The sequence below is a fragment of the Cynocephalus volans genome, chromosome 11 (assembly GCF_027409185.1).
Source record: "Cynocephalus volans isolate mCynVol1 chromosome 11, mCynVol1.pri, whole genome shotgun sequence".
NCBI lineage: Eukaryota > Metazoa > Chordata > Mammalia > Dermoptera > Cynocephalidae > Cynocephalus > Cynocephalus volans.
Genome location: NC_084470.1, coordinates 1897102 through 1918640, shown reverse-complemented (window position 1 = coordinate 1918640; position 21539 = coordinate 1897102). Strand labels below are relative to the sequence as shown.

The following is a 21539-nucleotide window of genomic DNA, read 5'->3' as shown; positions in this document are numbered from 1 at the left end:
TGATTTTCATATACAGTGAGAGATAAGAGTCTAGTTTCATTCTTTGACACATGGATATCCAGTTTTACAAGCACCGTTTATTGAAGAGGCTGTCCTTTCCCCAAAGTATGTTTTCAGTGCCTCTGTCAAAGATCAGTTAGCTGTAGGTATGTGGATTTATTTCTGGGTTCTCTATTCTGTTCCATTGTGCTTTGGCTATTTGAGGTCTTTTGTTGTTCCATATGAATGTCGTATGCTTTTTCTATTTCTGTGATGAATGTCATTGGTATTTTGATAGGAATTGCAATGAATCTGTAGATGGATATTTTCCAAATGTTGATTCTGTCAGTTGGTCTGTGCCACTCAGAAAAACTTAAGAGCCTCAGGGCCCACATGCTCTGAGACAGCTGTGCCAGAAAAGTCAGGCACTGCAGGATCTTCAGCACAGGTTGGTCCCTGCTGCTTAGAAAGACTTAAGAGCCTCAGGGCCCACACACTCCGAAACAGCCATGCCAGAAAAGGCAGGCCCTGCAGGACCTTCAGCCCAGGTTGGTCTGCACTGCTTAGAAAAACTTAAGAGCCTCAGGCCCCACACACTCCAAGACAGCAGGTGCTGTGGGACCTTCAGCCCAGGTTGATCCCCACCACTTACAGAGACTTAAGAGCCTCACGGCCCATATGCCCTGAGGCAGCTGCACTGGAATAGATAGGCATCGTGGGACTCCCAGCCCAGGCTAGTTCCTGATGCTCAGAATTGGCAGTCCTTTCAGGATCCAAGCCAGACATCTGGGTGAAGTGAGTGACTGTGATACCCTCTGCCACAATGACAAAACACCAAAGGAAAGATAACAAAAATATGAAAAATCAAGAAAGTACATCACCACCAAAGGAAAGCAATAACTCTCAAGCTCTAGATCCTATAGAACAGGAAGTCTTTGAAATGACTGACAAGGAATTTAGAGCAACAATTCTAAGGAAACTAAATGAAATACAAGAAAACTCAGTTAGACAATACATTGAAATGAGAAAAAATATACATGATCTGAAAGAAGAAACATACAAAGCAATCATTGCCTTGAAAAAGAATGTCACAGAGTTTGTGAAGCTGAAGGATTCATTCAACAAAATAAAAAACACAACAGAGTCTAACCAGCAGGCTATAAGAAGTAGAACAGAGAATTTCTAACCTTGAAGACAGTCTGTTTGAATTAACACAGGCAGACTAGAATAAAGAATTTTAAAAATTGAAGAAAATCTCAGAGAGATAACAGACAATCTTAAGCTCTCAAGTATCCAAATCATTGGTATTCCAGAAAGGGAGGAAAAAGGAAATAGCATTGAAAACATATTCAGTGCAATAATAGCAGAAAACTTCCCAGGTATAGGGAAAACTACATATCTCCAGATTCAGGAGGCCCAAAGAGCCCCTAACATATTCAACCCAAATAGATCCTCTCCAAGACATGTGATAGTCAAACTGGAAAAACTCAAAGGCAAAGAAAGAATCTTAAAAGCTGCAAGAGAGAAGTGGCAAGTCACCTATAAGGAAGCCCCAATCAGAATAACATCAGACTTTTCATCAGAAACCCTAAAAGCCAGAAAAGAATGGGATATGTTCAAAATACTAAAAGACAAAAATTGCCAGCCAAGAATACTATCCTTCCAAAATGAAGGACAAATAGTATATTTCTCAGACAAACCAAGACTGCGGGAGTTCACTATGACACGGCCAGCCTTACAAGAAATTCTCAAGGAAGTACTGGGTTTGATACCTCATAAACAGCCTTCACTGCCATGAAAACTCAAGAAAGAACCAAACCTACTAGCAAAACAAAAATGCTAACAATAAAGAAAAAACATAGTTTATCTACCACCCCAAGAAACCAACAAATACAGAAGACAAGCAGAAAATTTAGGAAGAAAGGAACAAAAAGTACTTAAACATCTAAATGAAAATCAATAAAATGATAGGAGTAAATCAACCCCTTTCAATAATAACTCTAAATGTGAAGGGATTAAAATCCCCACTCAAAAGACACAGACTGGCTGACTGGTTTAAAAAGGTTGACCCAACAATATGCTGTCCTCAAGAGACTCACCTGACCTGTAAAGACACACATAAATTAAGAGTGAAAGAATGGAAAAAGATAAGCAAATAGAAATGAATAATGAGCTAGAGTAGCTATTCTCATATCAGATAAAATAGACTTTAAAGCAAAAACCATAAAAAGAGATAAAGAAGGCCACTATATAATGGTAAAAGCATCTTATCCATCAAGAAGATATAACAATCATAAATACATACACACCCAGTGTCAGAGCAGCCAGATTTACAAGGCAAACACTGTTAGATCTAAAGAAGGAAATAGACACTAACACCATAATAGCAGGGGACCTGAACACCCCACTCTCAACATTGGACAGATCATCTAGGCAACAAATCAATAGAGAAACACAAGATCTAAACAACAGTTTGGACCATTTGGACTTGGCAGATATCTACAGAACATACCATCCAACAACCTCAGAATATTCATTCTTCTCATCAGCACATGGAACATTCTCCAGGATAGATCACATGTTAGGTCACAAAGCAAGTCTCAGCAAATTCAGAAAATTGGAATTATTCCATGTATTTTTTCCGATCACAATGGATTAAAATTAGAAATCAATAACAAATGAAACTCTGGAAACTCTACAAACACATGGAAATTAAACAGCAGTCTACTTAATGACATATGGGTCCAAGAAGAAATTAAACAGAAAATCAAAAAAATTATTGAAACTAATGAAAATAATGACACATCATACGAAAACCTGTGGGATACTGCAAAAGCAGTACTAAGGAGGAAATTTATCACGTTAGATGCTTACTTCAGAACAATGGAAAGATGGCAAATAAACAACCTAATGCTTCACCTTATAGATCTAGAAAAATAAGAACAATCCAAACCCAAAGTCATAGATGGAAAGAAATAATTAAGATCAGAGCAGAACTAAACAATAGAGAAAACCAAAAAGTAATACAAACGATCAATGAAACAAAAAGTTGGTTTTTTGAAAAGATAAATAAAATTCACAAACCTTTAGCAAGGCTAACTAAGAAAAAAAGAGAGAAGACCCAAATAACAAAAATTAGAAATAAAACAGGTGAAATTACAACTGACACCTCAGAAATACAAGAAATTACTAGAGACTACTATAAACAGCTATATGCCAACAAATTTGAAAATCTGGAGGAAATGGACAAATTTGTGGACACACACAAACTACCAAAAGTGAGCCAAGATGATATAGAAAATTGAACAGACCAATAACAATAAAAGAGATTGAAGCTGTTATCAGAAGGCTCCCAACAAAGAAAAGCCCTGGACCGGACTGATTCACTGCAGAGTTCTACCAAACCTTGAGAGAGGTATTGATAACAATTCTCTACAAACTCTTCCAAAAGATTGAAACAGAGGCTATTCTCCAAAAGTCATTCTATGAGGCAAACATCACCCTGATACCAAAACCAGACAAAGATACATGAAAAATAGAAAACTACAGGCCAATATCCTTGATGAATATAGAGGCAAAAATCTTCAACAAAATACTAGCTAACAGAATAAAGCAACACATACACAAAATTGTACACCATGATTAAGTGAGATTCATCCCAGGGATGCAAGGTTGGTTCAACATCTGCAAATCAGTAAGTGTGATATGCCACATCAAGAAAAGCAAAGACAAAAACCATATGATCATCTCTATAGACACTGAAAAAGCATTTGACAAAATTCAACATTCGTTCATGATAAAAACTCTTTACAAGTTAGGTATAGATGGAAAGTATCTCAACATAATTAAAGCCATATATGATAAGCCCACTGCCAATATCATTCTGAACCTTAAGAACCTTAAGAAAAGGAACTAGACAAGGATGCCCACTCTCACCACTCCTATTAAACATAGTGTTGGAAATACTAGCCAGAGCAATCAGAGAATGGAAGGAAATAAAGGGCATCCAGACTGGAAAAGATGAAGTCAAACTGTCCCTGTTTACGGATGATATGATCCTATATATTGCACAGCCTAAAGCCTTTATAAAAAAACTCCTAGAGTGGATAAATGATTTCAGTAAAGTTTCAGGATACAAAATCAACACACAAAAATCAGTAGCATTTCTATATTCCAACAGTGAACATGCAGAAATAGAAAGCAAGAAAGTTAGCCCATTTACAATAGCCACCAAAAAAATAAAATACTTAGGAAGAAAGTTAACCAAGGATGTGAAAAATCTCTACAAAGAGAACTACAAAGCACTGTTGAGAGAAATTAAAGAGGACACAAGAAGATGGAATGATATCCCATGCTCTTGGATTGAGAGGATTAACGTTGTGAAGCTGTCCATATTACCCAACGTGATCTACAGATTCAATGCAATCCCCATCAAAATTCCAATGACATTCTTGTCAGAAATGGAAAAATCTATCCAAACATTTATATGGAATAACAAAAGACCACGCATAGCCAAAGCAATCCTGAGCAAAAAAATAAAGTTGGAGGTGTAACACTGCCTGAGTTTAAACTATCTTATAAAGCTATAATAACCAAAACAGCATGGTACTGGCATAAAAACAGAAACACGGATCAATGCAATAGAATAGGGAACCCAGAAATCAACCCATACACCTACAACCATCTGATCTGTGACAAAGGCAGCAAGTCCACATACTGGGGAAGAGACTGCCTCTTCAACAAATGGTGCTGGGAAAACTGTATATTCATATGTAGGAGAATGAAACTGGACCCAAACCTCTCACCATATACCAAAATCAACTCAAAATGGATTAAAGAATTAAATATACATCCTGAAGCAATGAAACTCCTTAAAGAAAACATGGGGGAAACACTCCAGGAAGTAGGAGTGGGTACAGACTTCATGAATAGGACCCCAAAAGCACAGGAAACTAGAGGTAAAATAAACAAATGGGATTATATCAAACTAAAAACTTCTGCACAGCAGAAGAAACAATCAACAGAGTGAAAAGACAACCAACAGAGTGGGAGAAAATATTTGCAAAATATACAACAGACAAAGGATTAATATCCAGAATATACAAGGAACTCAAACAACTTTAAGCAAAGAAACAAATAACCCAATTAAAAAATGGGCAAAGGAGCTGAATAGGCATTTCTCAAAGGAAGATGTACGAATGGCCAACAGACATATGAAAAAATGCTCAACATCACTCAGCATCCGGGAAATGCAAATCAAGACCACTTTAAGATACCATCTCACTCCAGTCATGATAGCTAATATCCAAAAGACTGAGAAGGATAAGTGCTGGAGAGGTTGTGGAGAAAAAGGAACTCTCATACACTGTTGGTGGAGCTGCAAAATGGTGCAACCCTTATGGAAAATTGTATTTCCTCAAACAATTACAGATAGATCTACCATATGACCCAGCTATTCCACTGCTGGGAATATACCCAGAGGAATGGAAATCATCATGCCAAAGGGATACCTGTACTCCAAAGTTTGTTGCAGCACTATTTACAATAGCCAAGAGGAGAAACCAGCCCAAAAGTCCATCATCAGATTAGTGGATAAGGAAACAGTAGTATATCTGCACAATGGAACACTACTCTGCCATAAAGAAAAATGAAATACTACCATTTTCAACAACATGGATGTACTTAGAGAAAATTATATTAAGTGAAACAAGTCAGGCACAGAAAGCGAAATACCTCATGTTCTCACTTATTTGTTGGAGCTAATAATAAATAAGCACACAAACAAGGTGGGGAAGAAGACACAACAATCACAACAATTCCTTGAGCTTTTTAAGACAAGTGAACAGAAATTATGTAGGGGGGAAGGGGAATGAGGGAAGGGGGAAGAGGAATGGGTAAGGGGTCATGAAAATTGACCATAATGTATAATGAGAAGTTAAAATAGAAAAAAAAAAAATATTGATTTTGTCAATTCATGAGCATGAAATGTTTTTCCATTTTTTTGTGTCCTCTTTTATTTCTTTCACCAGTGTTTTGTAGTTTTCATTGTAGATATCTTTCACCTTCTTGGTTAAATTTATTCTTAGGTATTTTATTATTTTAGTAGCTATTATAAAAAGGATTGCTTTCTTGATTTATTTTTCTGCTGGTTGGTGTTGCTGTATAGAAATACTACTGATTGATGTTATATCCTGCAACTTTACTGGATTTATTTTATCAGTTCCAAGAGATTTTGGTGGAGTCTTTAGGTTTTTCCTCTATATAAGATCATGTCTTCTGCAAAAAGGGACAATTTGACTCCCTCTTTTCCAATTCCCTTTATTCTTTTCTCTTGCCTGATTGCTCTGGCTAGAACTTCCAGAACTATGTTAAATGGGAGTGGCGAGAGTAGGCATCCTGGTGTTGTTCCTGTTCTTGGAGGAAAAGCTTTCAACTATTCCCTGTTCAGGATGATGTTAGCTGTGGGTTTGTCATATATGGCTTTTACTGTGTTGAGATACTTTCCTTCTACACCTGTTTTGTTGAAGAGTTTTTGCTATGAAGGGATGTTGAATTTTATCAAAAGATTTTTCTATGTTTATTGAGATGATCATATGGTATTTGTCCTCCATTTTGTTGATGTGGTGTATAATATTTGTCAGTTTGATAGATGAAAATATCATTATTTTTAACATTTAATTTGTTTAAATATTAGTGAATTAGAACATAAATATTTAGTTGCCATTTACTTTTTGTTGCATTAATTATATGGCTGTATTCAATATGCATTTTTCTAGTGAGAAGTTGATATTTTATGAATATGTGTATTAGAAAAGTTGTGTTTCACATCTTTGCTCCTTGGAACCCCACCTTTATCAAAATGCAGTATCCTACTAATTAGTACAAATATTTATAAAATTTTACTTCTAAAATAATCTAGTTTATGTTCTGCTGTGATTTCAGTTTTTTAACTAAATGACACACATCTTTGTGAAGCAGTCCATGTTTGTTTGTCTCTGTGCCTCGCCTCTCATTTTGTGCAGGTCCTTGCTCAAATGTCAACTTCTTCATGAGGCCCACCATGATGGTGCTACTTAAAATGACAGCTCCTCCCAGCTGTGGCCTCATTTCACATCCTGCACTCCCTGGTTCCTGTCCCTGCTCCATTTTCTTGCCCAGTGCACTTACCACTTTCTGAGAGACTGTAATTTATTTATTTATTTGCTATGTCTATTTATTACCTGTGTCTCATTACTAAAGGCATCAGAGGGGAGAAATTGCTCACTGTTGTTTCTGAAGCACCCAGAGCAGTACCTGGCATATAGTAGACACTTGATAAATCTTTGTTGGATAAATGAATAAATATTAATTGACTTATTACTAAGTTAGAAGTTTTTTTTCCAAATTAATAATAATAGCTTTAATATACTTTATTTTATGTTTATTAATTTTAAAATATATAAAGTGAAAATGTCATTTTTTTGTTTGTGTTTTCATAGCTGATTTTTCACACATTGCAGTTGTTAGCATTTACTGCCCTTGCTGTTTTAATTATGAGGCTGAAGCTATTTTTGACACCCCACATGTGTGTTATGGCTTCCTTGATATGCTCTAGACGGGTAAGGTGTTCATTCTTATATGGCTACACTATAATAACTATAGCAACTACAGTGTAGTTACCATGGCTTTGCTGAGCAATCTAAGACATAAGAATATCAGGTGTTTTTAAGTTAATTAATTTAAATAATTTGAAATATTAGTTCGTGATTCACTATAGAGTAAGAAAAGCAACTTCAAATAGCTTTGAAAATGATTCCTGGATTTTAACTGCTATTTCTATGACAAGCACTGTCCTGTCCATAAATGTGTCTTTGGGAGTTCAGGTCCATGCAAGGGTTCCTGGCTCTCCAGAACTACCCCAAAGTACTCATTCAGTATTAGAGTAGATGCAGAGTAATCTCTCTGGTATAGTTCTGTTTGGCTCAAAGAATCCCTAAGAAAAATTGTCAGTTTGGGGTTCCATTACCGTATTTAATATTACAAAATAGCTGGATTAATTAGCTAGAATTTTGGGATTAAGATACTTTAGAAACACTTTAGTTTTGATTATAAATGTACTGTCAGAATATCATAATGCCTGTTTTCCAGAGAAGAATATACATGTCAGTGCTAATAGGGTTTCCCTAGTTATTCATGATGTCCATAAAAGGCAGCCAAATGTTAAAGGATTTATTTCTAGAATGTTTCAGAATTGTGATTCACTAATCTTAAACCTGGTAGTAAATCAGTACTGGAAGAATCGGGTATTCCTTACTTAATTCTTTCGAGAAGAGAGAAAGCTCCATTTTTAACTGGGCCCTGCAATTCCAGCATATGTGTTGTTTTTAAGCAATAGGTCATGATAATTCTGTATATTTATGTACTGATATCAAAGGATAATACACCTTCATTTAAGTAGTAAGGTGATAATTTATTATTGTCTCTATAGCACTCTTCGTATAAGGATTATAAATAAATGGTTTCTTTCATTTCAGCTCTTTGGCTGGCTTTTTTGCAGAGTTCGATTTGAGAATGTTATCTTTGGCATTCTAACAGTGATGTCACTACAAGGTTTTGCAAACCTCCATAATCAATGGAGCATAATAGGAGAATTTAATAATTTGCCCCAGGAAGAACTTATACAATGGATTAAATACAATACCAGACCAGGTATGTAGCTGTTTAGTAATATGTATAGTTAGTTTTACACACACACACAGTCACAAATACACACTTATATATATATATATATATATATATATAATATAGTTATCAATTTATATATGTGTATGTGTGTACACATATGATTTACAAATACACACATACAGTCATTCATACCCTCACAGAGTTTTAGCATGCTAATTACAGTAACCACTCAATCAAACCCTTTTAAAAGGCAATTTTGTGCTCTCTTTAAACTCCTGGATAACTGTCAAAAGAATTTTAATGTGGTTAATGATTATTCACAAGTTATGTGTTATAACTCTCAGACAGCATTATTGTATTTTAACCATAACAGTGGCAAATCACAGAAATAATTCTTTAATAACACGTTTCACACTTTGTTATGGGCCACTGCAAAAGATACTTTTGATAGTGAGGAGTTCCCTGGTACCCTTTCTATCACTTCAGTCAGTGCTAACTATCTCCTCTAACTCTGTAAAACCAGTTACGTGCAGAAAAGTTAAAATCTTGGCTATTATATTTTTTTCACTAAATCATCATCTCACAGAGAAGAGTTATATAACCCACTTTTAAGTATTCCAAAATATTCTTTATAACTTACCTTGTTTTCTTTGTATCTTTATTCAAAACTACCTCAAGCAGATAGATATTTTATTTTTAAATAACTTTCCAGAGAATAAGTATATTCTACAATATTTTGTATAAATTTATAATCTCATCCATGATTATTTTTGATATTTAGTACTTTTCTCTGGCACAAGTTCTTCTCTGTGTTTTATTTAAATTTTCCTGTGACTCTTCAAGTCTGTTTCCTCATTGTATAGCCACCATTTTTGCTAATTAACCATCATTAAGGTAAATCTTTACAACTTCGGCTCAGATATTTTGGTCCATGGCTTTCAAAGGGTGTATGTGGGTGACAGTGCCTCCTCACACAGCACTGCCAGCCTAGTTTAATTAGAATTTTTAAATTAATCCCCAACTGACTTTTTCCCTGTAGGAGCTCAAGGTAGGCACTCCCTTAGTTTTCCTCGCCCCTCTCCAGTTTCCGTTATTTTTCCCAAGCTTTTAATCTTTTATTGTGTCTTTCTTTGTTCCAGTGCTTGCTTTAGGTTCCTGGTAGAGACAGCCAATGTTTGGCTCTCTTATCCTTCTAAGATAACTCTCATAAACCCCTATCTCATTTTTAGCTGATGCTTTGATCTTCTCATCAATCTGTTTTATTCTCCTTTTAATCCCTCTTATTATGAGTTCTCTCATGATTACCATGTGTTCATTAAAAGCTGAGTGAAGTTTATAGTATGAATGGGACTAGTGTTCACATGCAGGTTCACCATGTAAGGTTGTACAGTTTGTGCACTGCACAAAGGTGGCCTCTTAAGGGAACAAGTGGGAGCTGAAGTCTAGCCTCTGGTCCACTCATCAAGTCATGCACCAGTAGAATTCTATGAAGTTAGAGGGGTATCTTTTTCTAATCTGTGCAGTAGATTAAATGGAGACTTCAGAACATTGACAGGAAAATATCTTATTCCCTGTTGTGCTCATATTTACCTCACCACCAAAAGGAAAGAAGGTGGGGGGTATTTATCCCTCTTTCTCTGCCACAAGTGGCATCTTAGTGGTTCCAGCTCTTGCTGGGCAGGTGTTCCTAGTTTCTTCTCCATGACCCTGGCCCTGAGCTTTGGATCCCTCTAGTCTAGGGTTTCTCACCCTTAGCACTTTTGACATTGGGAACTTTCCTGTGCATTGCAGGATATTTAGCAGCATCCCTGGCCTCTGCCTACCAGACGCCAGGATCGTGTCTCCCTCCCTTCCTTAGTATGACAGCCAAAAGTGTCCCCAGAAGTTGACAGTGTCTCCTGAGGAGACAAAATCATTCCTTACTGAGAACCACTTCTCTAGGCTAACAGCTTGTCATCATTAATTATTGAATCTCGTAATAATAAATACCCATTCCTACTTCAGTTGACGTACATATTTTCAAATTTAAGGTATATGAAGAGATTTTTATTCAATGTTACATTTAGAATGCTTAGTTATATTTGAAGTAAACGTTCAGTTATTTGTAGTAGATCTGAATAACATGCCTTGTTTTTATTACTGATTTTTTTGGTGCTGATTAAAAATGACAATAATCTTCACAGTTATATAATCATTTATTATACAAAAGTGCCATGATGTAAGAATTTAGTTGTGTGGTCTTCCAAGAGACAAAACTGAAGTGGAAGTCAGATAGTAGATTTTGGTGTATTCCCTAATGATGACCAAATTTATACGCACCATTTCTCCAAAAAGTACTACTAGCAAGTAGTGAAATGATTTGATAGAGCACGTAAATGATATGAAGTCAAATAGCAACTAAGAGAACTTGATTATGTATGTTTAAAGATGATCTGAGGGAAGAAAATAATGCTTTCCTCTGACAGATCCCCAGGATGGCAGTTCACAGCCACAAAAGTCGTTTGAAAAGCCGTACCGTCAGACTTGCCCTTTATAACAGTCTCTCACTTAACTAGTATTTTAAGTTATTGACTGCAATTTCACATCCTCTCTAGCCCTGTGTCTCTCTATAGCACTGGCCCTTAGCATCATGCTCAAGCATGGCAGGAAGCAGTGGTGAAGTGGCTGAGGGAGTCTCTGAAACTTCCTAGCTATGCAGTCTTGGGCAAGTCACTAAACCTCACTGTGTCTCTACTTCCTCATCTACCAAATAAGAAGAACATAGTGTTGTTGTGCAAACTAGGTTATTTAATCCTTGTATAAATACTGAGCACAGTTGTCAGCACCAAGATAACATTTAACAAAAGCAAACTGTTATTCATGGTAGACAATGAATAAATACTGAGTGAAAAAAATAATGATGTCAGTGGTTATTACTTAAATATGCTTCATCTTAATTAGGATTTGTATGTTATAGATAAGTTTAACTTTTGTTTTCTTTAAAACATTTTGTTAAGAAATGTACTATGTGTTTCAGATGCTGTTTTCGCAGGTGCCATGCCTACCATGGCAAGCGTCAAGCTGTCTGCACTTCATCCCATTGTGAATCACCCACATTACGAGGATGCAGACTTGAGGTTGGCAGCCGGTCAAATGTTTGAGCCAGACCCAATTGCTACTTACTGCTGATTCTAAGAAATAAGGAAAATTTTGTGCGCGTGCACACACACACACACACACACACACACACGCACACACACACGTTCTCATCCTCATATTCATGTTGGAAGCTAAAGCATTTTATAATAATTATACAGAAGTGACAATATGTAGCCTATGAAGCAGGCTTGATAAAGCTTTGAAAACTGAAAAAAGTAAGAGCCAGTGTTTTCAAAGTGAAAAATGTGTTACATATTTATAATATCTGTGCGCGTGTGCGTGCACGTTCCAGTAAAACTCTTAAGTAGTAGTAGGAAGAGTTAGGATGGATTTGACTCGAAACCATATTTTGCCAAACCCCTTCTGTAGACTCTACAAGCCTCTCTTCCTGATCTAAGAAACTATTCTAGATCTTACTGGTGGGCAATGACTAGCCTTTTCTAACAGGTAGAAAAAGCGCATGAAATTTGCTATGTTACCTGATTTTATGAAAATTTAAGGTATTTTGGTAGCTGATTATGAGAACTCTACTTTCTGTTGAGGTCTAAAACTTGTTTTCCTTCACTGGTTGGTTTCTGAAAATTATTTTAATCATTCTAGTAATTGCCAGGGTAATCTTTTCTTTTAATGGATCTTTGGCCTATTGTTAAAGGTAAATTCTTAAATTATTATTTTTAATTATTTAAATTATTTAAAGTCTGATTGTGGCGATTGGGCATCCCATATGCTTGCAATCCTAAGTAACATCTAATGCATAAATCGTGATTTGTTCAGGATTTCGTAAGAACTCCCTCTTGGGGCCAAATAATCTGTTGTACGATACTTTAGTGAACATCCCTGTCTCTTAGATTCTGCTGAGGTGCTTTTCCTACCAGTTCTCATGCTCTATATGCCCAGTGCCCAGATGTTCTGTTTGATACATTCAGCTTCAATTCAGAGCTTTTATAGATGAAATTATCTACTGAAATGTATGTTTCCACTGCATTCAGTCTCTATCAGAATGTATTCCGTGAGAAGATTCATTATTTTGAGTTATGTGAAGCAAATTTTATGTTATGAGCTATCATCTCGCCACCCAGGACAGCTCTAGACTAGTTTATGCACTAACAAGCAGTATGTACAAAATTCAAACTGCTGTAAGTTTTAACACATTCAAAATATAAGTAGGAATATGTAGACTGCTATTCCCCCAAATAATTTATGCTATTTGGGGTCATATGTATTCTATCCAGTTAGTGTTGAGATTTCAATTTGCTAGCAAAGTTTCTTTAATCCATTCAATTATCCCTTTCTTTTTTTTAAAATCTTTTAACCTGTTGTTTAAAGGGCCCGGACAAAAATAGTTTACTCTACATACAGCCGAAAATCTGCAAAAGAAGTAAGAGAGAATTTGTTGCAGTTACATGTGAATTATTACATTTTAGAAGAGGCATGGTGTGTTGTGAGAACTAAGTGAGTATTAACCCTCTGCTATATGATCTGGTATATTTGTAAGCAACAAATGTTTCACTTTATTACAGTAGTCCTCATTCTTTAAGAATTTTTATTTTATTGATTTTTTTCTTTATTTTTCTTTTTTTAAAGAAAATGTAATTTTATTAATATTATTTTTTACATTCTAGGATGTTGTTGCAGAGCAGTTGGGAGGGAGGGGGAAAGGAGAAGGAAGTGGGATGGAAGGAGGAGGAGGGGTGGGATTAAGGCCTGTGGACCCCGCTCATTCCCGCAGGGGAGACCGAGGGGCCTCCAGCAGTGGCTCGGTCATTGCCAGGCTGGGTGCAGATGTTGGGGGGGTGGTGGCAAAAGCCCTTGCCTCCAACCATCCCAGCTCGGGAACCTGGGGCCCTTCTTACTGCAGCTTGGTGGTTATCACTGGGCTGGCTGCATGTGTCACAGGGGCATGGCCAAGGCCCGAGGCCCCCACCGCCCTGGCTTGGGAGAGCCTGGCACACTTCCTGTGGCAGCTCGGTGGTCGTGGTTGCCACTGGGCTGACTGCAAGTGTGGAGGGGGCGTGGCCAAGGCCAGAGGACCCCCACTGCCCTGGCTGGGAGAGCCTGGGGCACTTCCTGTGGCAACTTGGTGATTGTCACTGGGCTGGCTCCGTGTGTCAGGGGGCGTGGCTGAGGCCCTCATCCCCTACGCTTGGGATTGGTTGCAGGTGTCGCGGGGCATTGTTGAGGCCCCTGGCCCTCCCCCTTTTCTGGCTTGGTAGCCCAGGGGACATCCAGTCCTTCTAGGTGTAAATGAGAACTTTACTAGTTAATATCAAACTTTGTCTCTGGTTGTGGGCACTTTGTTTTTTCTTTCATTCTGCGTTGGATTATTTGCTGTTCCTACCACTTAAACTCTGCACTGGAACTAATTTGTTGTCCTTTGCTTCTAAAATGGGGGAACTTGAGCTCTGTGGTTGAGCTAAATTGCTGCTTTGCTACTGGTTCCCTGGGGAAGGCTTTCTGTGCAGATCAGGTTTTAATGGTTGACTTTATAGGTACTTCTGGCTCTCGAGTGATCCAGTACACCTGAGTTGTGTAGTAACTCTTGTCTGGGTCTGAGTCTTTTCATCAAACTGCATCTCCTGCAATTCTGTATTGCTGACCAGTCTCCTCTGAGTGGTCCTATGCTGATTGGGGTGCAGATCAGCTGTCCTTGCTGTGCCCCAGTGTTATCCCAGTAGTCCTGTCTCCCCCACCACCTGTGTTCCAAACACTTCCCAAGGGCGGGCTGCATGCCAGTCCCTTGAAATGACTCACCAGCCTCTGAGTGGCTCCTTTTGTTCAGTTTTTGTGGCTCTTCGCTCCTATGTGGGTCCATGTGAGCCCTATTAGTAGAATTGCTGGCCTGGGGGCCACCAAAGCCCTCTTCTCCCCTGCTGCCTCTAAGCAACTTCATCAAAAGGGCACAGCTGCAGCTTTTGCCGGCTCCTGCTCCAAGCACTCAGCAGCTCCAGCCTGGAAACAGCCCGGGCTCGAGACAATCAGAGCAGTTTTTTCTTTCTCTCATTGTGGCTTCTCCTGCCTTCATGAACTCTGTAGGTCCCTCCTCCTCTTCCCCTGAGCTCTAGTGGCCCCAGCTTGGCTGTCCTTATTTTTTTATAGTTGTAAATTGTTTGATTTGTGGAAGAGAGTGATGCTGGGGACCGTCTATTCTGCCATCGTGACCAGAAGTCCTCAAGAATTTTTATTTTAAATAAATGTTATTAAAATATTACCCTGGTATTTTAATTAAAATTATTTTATGTAGAGAAGTAAAATTACATTATAATTTAAGTAGAATCTAATTTCAAAAAATTATAGTATATTTTAGTATTCTAATTTTTCATTTTAAGATCTTAAACTGAGCTTTTTTCATGATTTTTCAAGTTTTTAATGACTTAAATTTATTATAAAGTGACATGTTAGCATTCTACTACAGCTGAATTATATTAGATTTGTAAGACTTAAAAGTTTCACAAAACCCAAAATGACATAAGAAAAATATAGCTAATTAAAATTTCTGAACTGTGAATCTCTAAAAATCATAAAATTCTAAGTTATTTAATGGATGTCTTGAGGCCTTTGTTTAGATTCCTCAGCAGAGATACAAGACATGCAAAAAAATGGGAAAAGTGTGATCAGTACTCTGAAAAAAAAGAAGTTAGTAGAAACTGATTCAAGTAGGCTCAGATGTTAGATTAAGCAGCCAAAGACTGCAAAGCCACTGTTATAAATATTAAAAAGATTAAGAAAAATATGTTTAAAGAATTAAAGAAAAACATGCTTATCAATGAGTGAAGAGATAGGAATCTCAACAGAGAAATAGAAACACACCTTCCACACACGTTGGAAATTCTAGAGCTGAAAAGCATAATAAAGGAAATGAAAATTTTTTCAGTGTACTCAATAACAGATTTGAGATGACAACAGAAAAAATCAGAGAATTTGAAGGTAGATCGAGAAAAAGTACTTAATCCAAACAACAGGGGCCAAAAAGATTGAAGAAATTAGCTGAAGCTGGAGAGACCTTCAATGACATTAAGTAGTTCAACACATGGATAATTTTAGTACCAGAAGGAATGAAAGAAAAAAGGTGACAGAAAAAATACCCGGAAAAATGTTTGTCAAAAATTTCTCAAGCGTAGTGACACACTAAGTTCAATAAATCTAACTAGGGTGAACCAAAGGAAAACCTCAGCGAGGCACATACATCATAGTCAAACTGTTGAAAGTGAAGATAAAGAGAAAATCTTGAAAATAACTAGAGAAAACATAAGACGCTTTACAGACATCTGACATCAGAAATAGTGGAAATCAACAGACATTGGGATAATTCAAAATGCTGAAGGAAAAAACCAAGAATTCTATATTTAGTAAAACTCTCTTTTAAAAATGAAGGCATATAAAGACATTTTCAAATAAATAAAATCTAAGATAACTTGTTGCTAATAGACATACTTCTAGATGGACTGGAAGTTCTATAAGGTGCTGAGAAATAATACCAAATATACAAGAAATACAAGAAATACTGACTTGCAGTGGAAATGGTAAATATATGGGTATTAATTAACATATTTTTTCTTCTCTGAAAATCTTTAAAAGACATTGTTTAAAGCAAAATGATACCAGTATGTTTCTGAGTTTATAGTGTAGATTGAATGTGTACATGACAATAGCACAAAAAAGGAGTAAGTGGAAACAAATGTATGATTTTTCTGGAAATGATCTAATGTTAAGTAAACTGCGATATGTTGGCATCTATGCCAATAGATGAATAGTATACTAAAAGCTTGTTTGCTTGATCTAAAGAAAGCAAGAAAGAGAAACAGAAATGAAACAAATAGAAAAAGAAAAGAGCATAATGGCAAGCCTGAATCAAAAAATATGATTGATATCAAAATGCAGACTGAATACAAAAGCAGAACCCATCTGTGGGCTGCCTGCAAGAGAGGTGTTTTAAATACAAACACATGTATTGTTGAAGGACAAAAGGATAGCAAATACATAGCATGTAAGTAAATGTATGAAAGCTGAAGTGGATAAAATAGGTTAGACAAAAAGTAATATTAGAGACAAAGAATGACATTTTATAATGCTAAATAGTTCAATATAGCAGGCAGATATAATAATTATGAGTGAGTATGAATGTGTGTATGAAAGAGAATTCGAAAGTATGTGAAGCAAAAGCTGACAGAACTCAAAGGAGAAATAGACCAACAATTTTAATTGGAGATTTCAATAATTCTCTCTCAGTAAGTGATACAAAAAACTACACAGAAAATCTGCAAGGATGTAGAGCATTTTAACAACACTATCAACCATTGGAACACAATTGAAATTTATATAAAACTCTGCCCCAAAACAGCAGTTGGACATACAAGGGTAGAAAAAGTTTGTGGAAAAATAGAATTAAAAGAAAATATGAATCTTTCCAAGAACTCTTTGAAGTACCTTGTACTTTTCATTCTTTTCAAGTGCCAAGGCAACATACACAGTGGGCCATAATGCAAATCTTAATACATTTAAAACAGTTGAAATCATATAGAGTATGTTATCTGACAGTGGAATTAAATTAGAAATCAACAATAGAAAAATACATAGAAAATGCCAAAACTGGAAATTAAACAATACACTCTTAACCATGGGTCAAAGATAAAATTACAAAAGAAATTTAAAAACATTTGAACTGAATGAAAATGAAAATATAGCATATCTTAATTTGTGGGGTGCAGCCAAAGTAGTACTTAGAAAGGAATTTATAGCTTTATATTAGAAGATAAGCAAGATATTAAATCAATTATCTAAGCTTTTCCCTTAAGAAGGTATAAAACAAAAGAGAAAGAAAGTAAACCCAAAGCAAATAGAAGGCAGGATATTACAAAGTGTACATCAGTTGTAGAAAACAATAAGAAATCAATGAAAACAAAAACTGTTTCTTTGAAAAGATTAATAAAATTGTTGAGCCTCTAATTTGATCAATCCATGAAAAAAGAGGTTGCATGAATTACCAATATCAGGAATGCAAGAAGGAAGCATACAGACATTTAAAATAATAAGGGAATATTATGAATAAATGTATGTGAATTAATATGACAGCTGAGTGGAAATGGAAAAATTTCCCGAACAAACTACCAAAGCTATTTTTCTATTCTTGAGTAGAAAAATAGAATATTTGAATATCTTAGTACCTATTAAATGAATGGAATTCAAAATTAAAATCTTTTCTACATAGAACCCTTCAGAAATCCCAGGTAGCTTCAATGATGAATTCTGTCAAATATTTAATGAACTAATATTGACCTTATATGAAATCTTTTTAAAAATAGAACAAGCAGTATCATTTCCCCACTCATTTCCTGAGGTCTATATTTCCCTGATATCCCAGAGAAGATTTCACAAGAAAACTACAAACAATTATGCCTTGTGAACATAGAAGAAAAATTCTTAACAAAAAATTAGTAAATTGATCTCAGCAATACTTAAAAAGAATAATCCATCAAGACCAAGTGGGTTCTGTCTCAGGAATGCAAGAATGAGTTAAATTCACCATGTTAGTGTAATAACAAAGAGAAATCTATGTGATTATCTCAATAGGTACAGAAACAGCATTTGATAAAATTAAGCACCCACTCATGATAAAGCTTCTAAGCAAATGAGGAATAGAAGGGAACTTATTCAACATGATAAAGGTTGTCTATGAAAATTCTAAAACTAATATCTAACTAACGTTTTTAATACTTACTGGTGAAGGGCTGAATGCTTTCGCCCGGTGATTGGGATCAACGCAATGATGTCTTTTCACTTCTATAAGACATTGTTCTGAAAGTCATAACCAATGCAGTAAGTCAAAAGAAATAAAAGGCATGCAGATTGAAAGGGAAGAAGAAACTGAATTTATTTGTAGTTAACTTGTTCATGTAAATAAAAGTATAACACATGTATTAAAAAGCCAATAAAACTAATAAGTGTATCGGTATCACAGGAGAAACATCAATATTCAAAAATCAATTGTATTTCTATACTAGGAATGAAAAACTGGAAAATGAAATTAAAAACTAATTCCATTTATGTTATCATTTAAAATATTAGGAATACTTTTCATGAAACCTGAGCAAAACCTGTACCCCAAAAGTACAGAATATTGTTGTGAGAAATTTAATTCATTCACTAAAAGAACATTGTTAATAGGGCAGTTTTCCCCAGATTGGTCTATTGGTACAATGCAATTCCAGTCAACATCCCATTAGGCTTGTTGTTGAAATTGACAAGTTGATTCTGAAATTTGTATGCAAATGCAAGGGACCTAGAATAGCCAAACAATTTTGTAATTTTGTAGAAGAACAATGGCAAAGGATGTCAAGACTTATGATAAAGCTACAGTAAACAAGAGTGTGCTATTGCCATAAAGATAAACAGAACAAAAAAGATACTCCAGAAATAGTCCCACACTTACATTTTTGATTGATTTTCAACAAAGAGGGCAAGTTAATTATTGGGGAAAGTGGAATTTTTTCAGCAAATGGCTAAAACAATTGAACTTTCATATGCATGCACACACCAGAAAAATGCTGACCTCACATCTTTAAAATTGTTTTATTTTAAGTGAGTCATAGACCTAAAAAGAAGGGGTAAAACTGTAAAATAACTGAGAAAAAAATAAGAGAAAGTCTTCATGACCTTAGTTCAGACAAAGATTTCCTTGATGGAACACAAATGCACAGACCATCAAAGAAATAGTTGACAGTTTGAACTTTGTCAAAATTAAAACATGTCCTTTAGAAAGACATCATTAAGAAAATGAAAAAGTAAGCCACAGACTGAGAGAAAATAATTGCAACACATTTATCTTGACTTCCACTTTCAGACAAGACTGAGTAATAGGACCCAGATTTACCCTCCCACCTAGAACAACAACAACAAAAACAAAAACAGACAAAATATATGATAAAAAGCGTTTTAAAGACACTGGACATTAGGTGATCGATGTCAGTGATCCTTGAAAGACAGAAGACGAACAAGTGCAGACGTATATGTCTGCAGGAGTTTAATGCCTTGAGGGAGTTTCCAGGCCAAGGCAGAAAAGGTGAATCTGTGCAGAGCTCAGCAGATTCCTGAGGGAAGGAGATAGAACTGAAAGTTCAGGGAGACCAAGACAGTTAGGGTTAGCAGGACAGAGGACAGACCACCCCAAAGAAAGAATTCCAGAGATCTGAAGGTTCCCTTCGGTAGAGTAATTATCAGTTCATGCATCTGAGGAGATTACCTAAGGCTAGGGAATGAGCTAAGAGGATTAGAGTGAAGAGGTCCAGAACTCAGACGGGGCTGGCAAACCTCATAATTCATGGGGAATCGTGTAAGGTACTAAGAAGGATCCTGCCTCAGCAGTGGAAAGTAGTTAGCCTAGATTAAACATTTCTCTTGTGCCACTTAACACATCTGAGAAGCAAGACCCAAAAGGACCAAACTGTTTCCAGGTAAATTAAATACATCATAGAGCAAAACTCTAGAATATTTACAGGAACACAAACATATCCAAAACAAAGGGTAAAATTCACAATGTCTGGTATTCACTCAATGATTATCAGTTATACAAAGTAGCCGAAGGAAAATATTTCCATAAGATGGAGAAAAATCAACCAATCGAAAACAAACTAGAGCTGGAACAGATGTTAGAATTAGCAGATAAGAACATTAAAACAGTTAAAATAACTGCATTCCGCATGTCTGAAAAGCTAAGTAGAAACATGAAGACGAAAAAAGACCCAAATTGAACGTTTAATGATGAAAACTATGTCTGAGATGAAAAATACACTGGATAGAATTAATGACAGATTAGACATGAGAGAAGAAAATACTGATGAACTTGAAGATGTAGCAATAGTAACTATACAAGAGAGAAATACAGAGAAAGAAGAAAAAATATATTAACAGAGCATTAGTGGTCTGTGGGACAACTTCAAGTGATTTAATATACACATAATTAAAATCCCCATAAAGTGTCAGGGGGAGGGGTGTCAGAAAAATATTTGAAGTAATAGTATAAATTTTTCCAAGGTTTATGAAAACTATAAACTGATAGATCTAAAAAGGTCACAAACCCCAAAGACAAGAAACATGAAGAAAACTACCCTAGGGAACATCAAGTTTCTCAAACCAGTAATCAAGAGAAAAATCTTCAAAAGCACCCGGAAAAAAATGTATGTACAATGGAAGAAATATGTAATTTCCAGCACACTTCTGCTCAGAAACAATGCAAGCAAAAATGCATCGGAGATAATGTCTTCAAAGTACTGAAGGAAAAATAAACTACTCAGTAGAAATACATTTCAGAAATGAAGGTGAAATATACTTTTTCTGGTGTACAAATGCTGAAAGGATTCATCATCACCAGCAGATTTGCAGTATGAGGTATGTAAACTGAAATCCTTTTGGTAGGAAAATGATGCAAGATAGAAATACGGATATATACAAGGGGATGAAGAGCACTGCAAATGGTAACCACGTAAGTATTGTAAGACTTTTTCTTATTATGTAAATTTTATAAAAGATAACTGATTAAGTCAAAAATTACTGTGGGGTTTATATGAGGGAAAAAATGGAACTATACTATTGTAAAGTTTTTATTATGTAAGTATATTCTATAAATCTTGACCCAGCACTGAAATAACAAAACAAAGAGTTACAGCTAATAAGGCAACAAAGACTGAAATGGAATCATAAAAATCACTTAATCCAGAAGAAGGCAGGAAAAGTAGAAAGGGGAATAAAGAGCAAAGGGACAGATA

General features: G+C 35.9%; 1 protein-coding gene across 1 annotated transcript in view; it reads left to right on the top strand.

Moving 5' to 3' along the window:
• The window catches only part of DPY19L2 (dpy-19 like 2), a 141068-nt gene that overhangs the window by 104423 nt on the left and 15106 nt on the right, over window positions 1-21539 (top strand). Inside the window, exons 18-21 of the mRNA XM_063114522.1 lie at window positions 7458-7577; window positions 8493-8667; window positions 11660-11759; window positions 13108-13233. Coding sequence (XP_062970592.1) covers window positions 7458-7577; window positions 8493-8667; window positions 11660-11759; window positions 13108-13233 — 521 coding nt within the window. The remainder of the gene's footprint in view (window positions 1-7457; window positions 7578-8492; window positions 8668-11659; window positions 11760-13107; window positions 13234-21539) is intronic.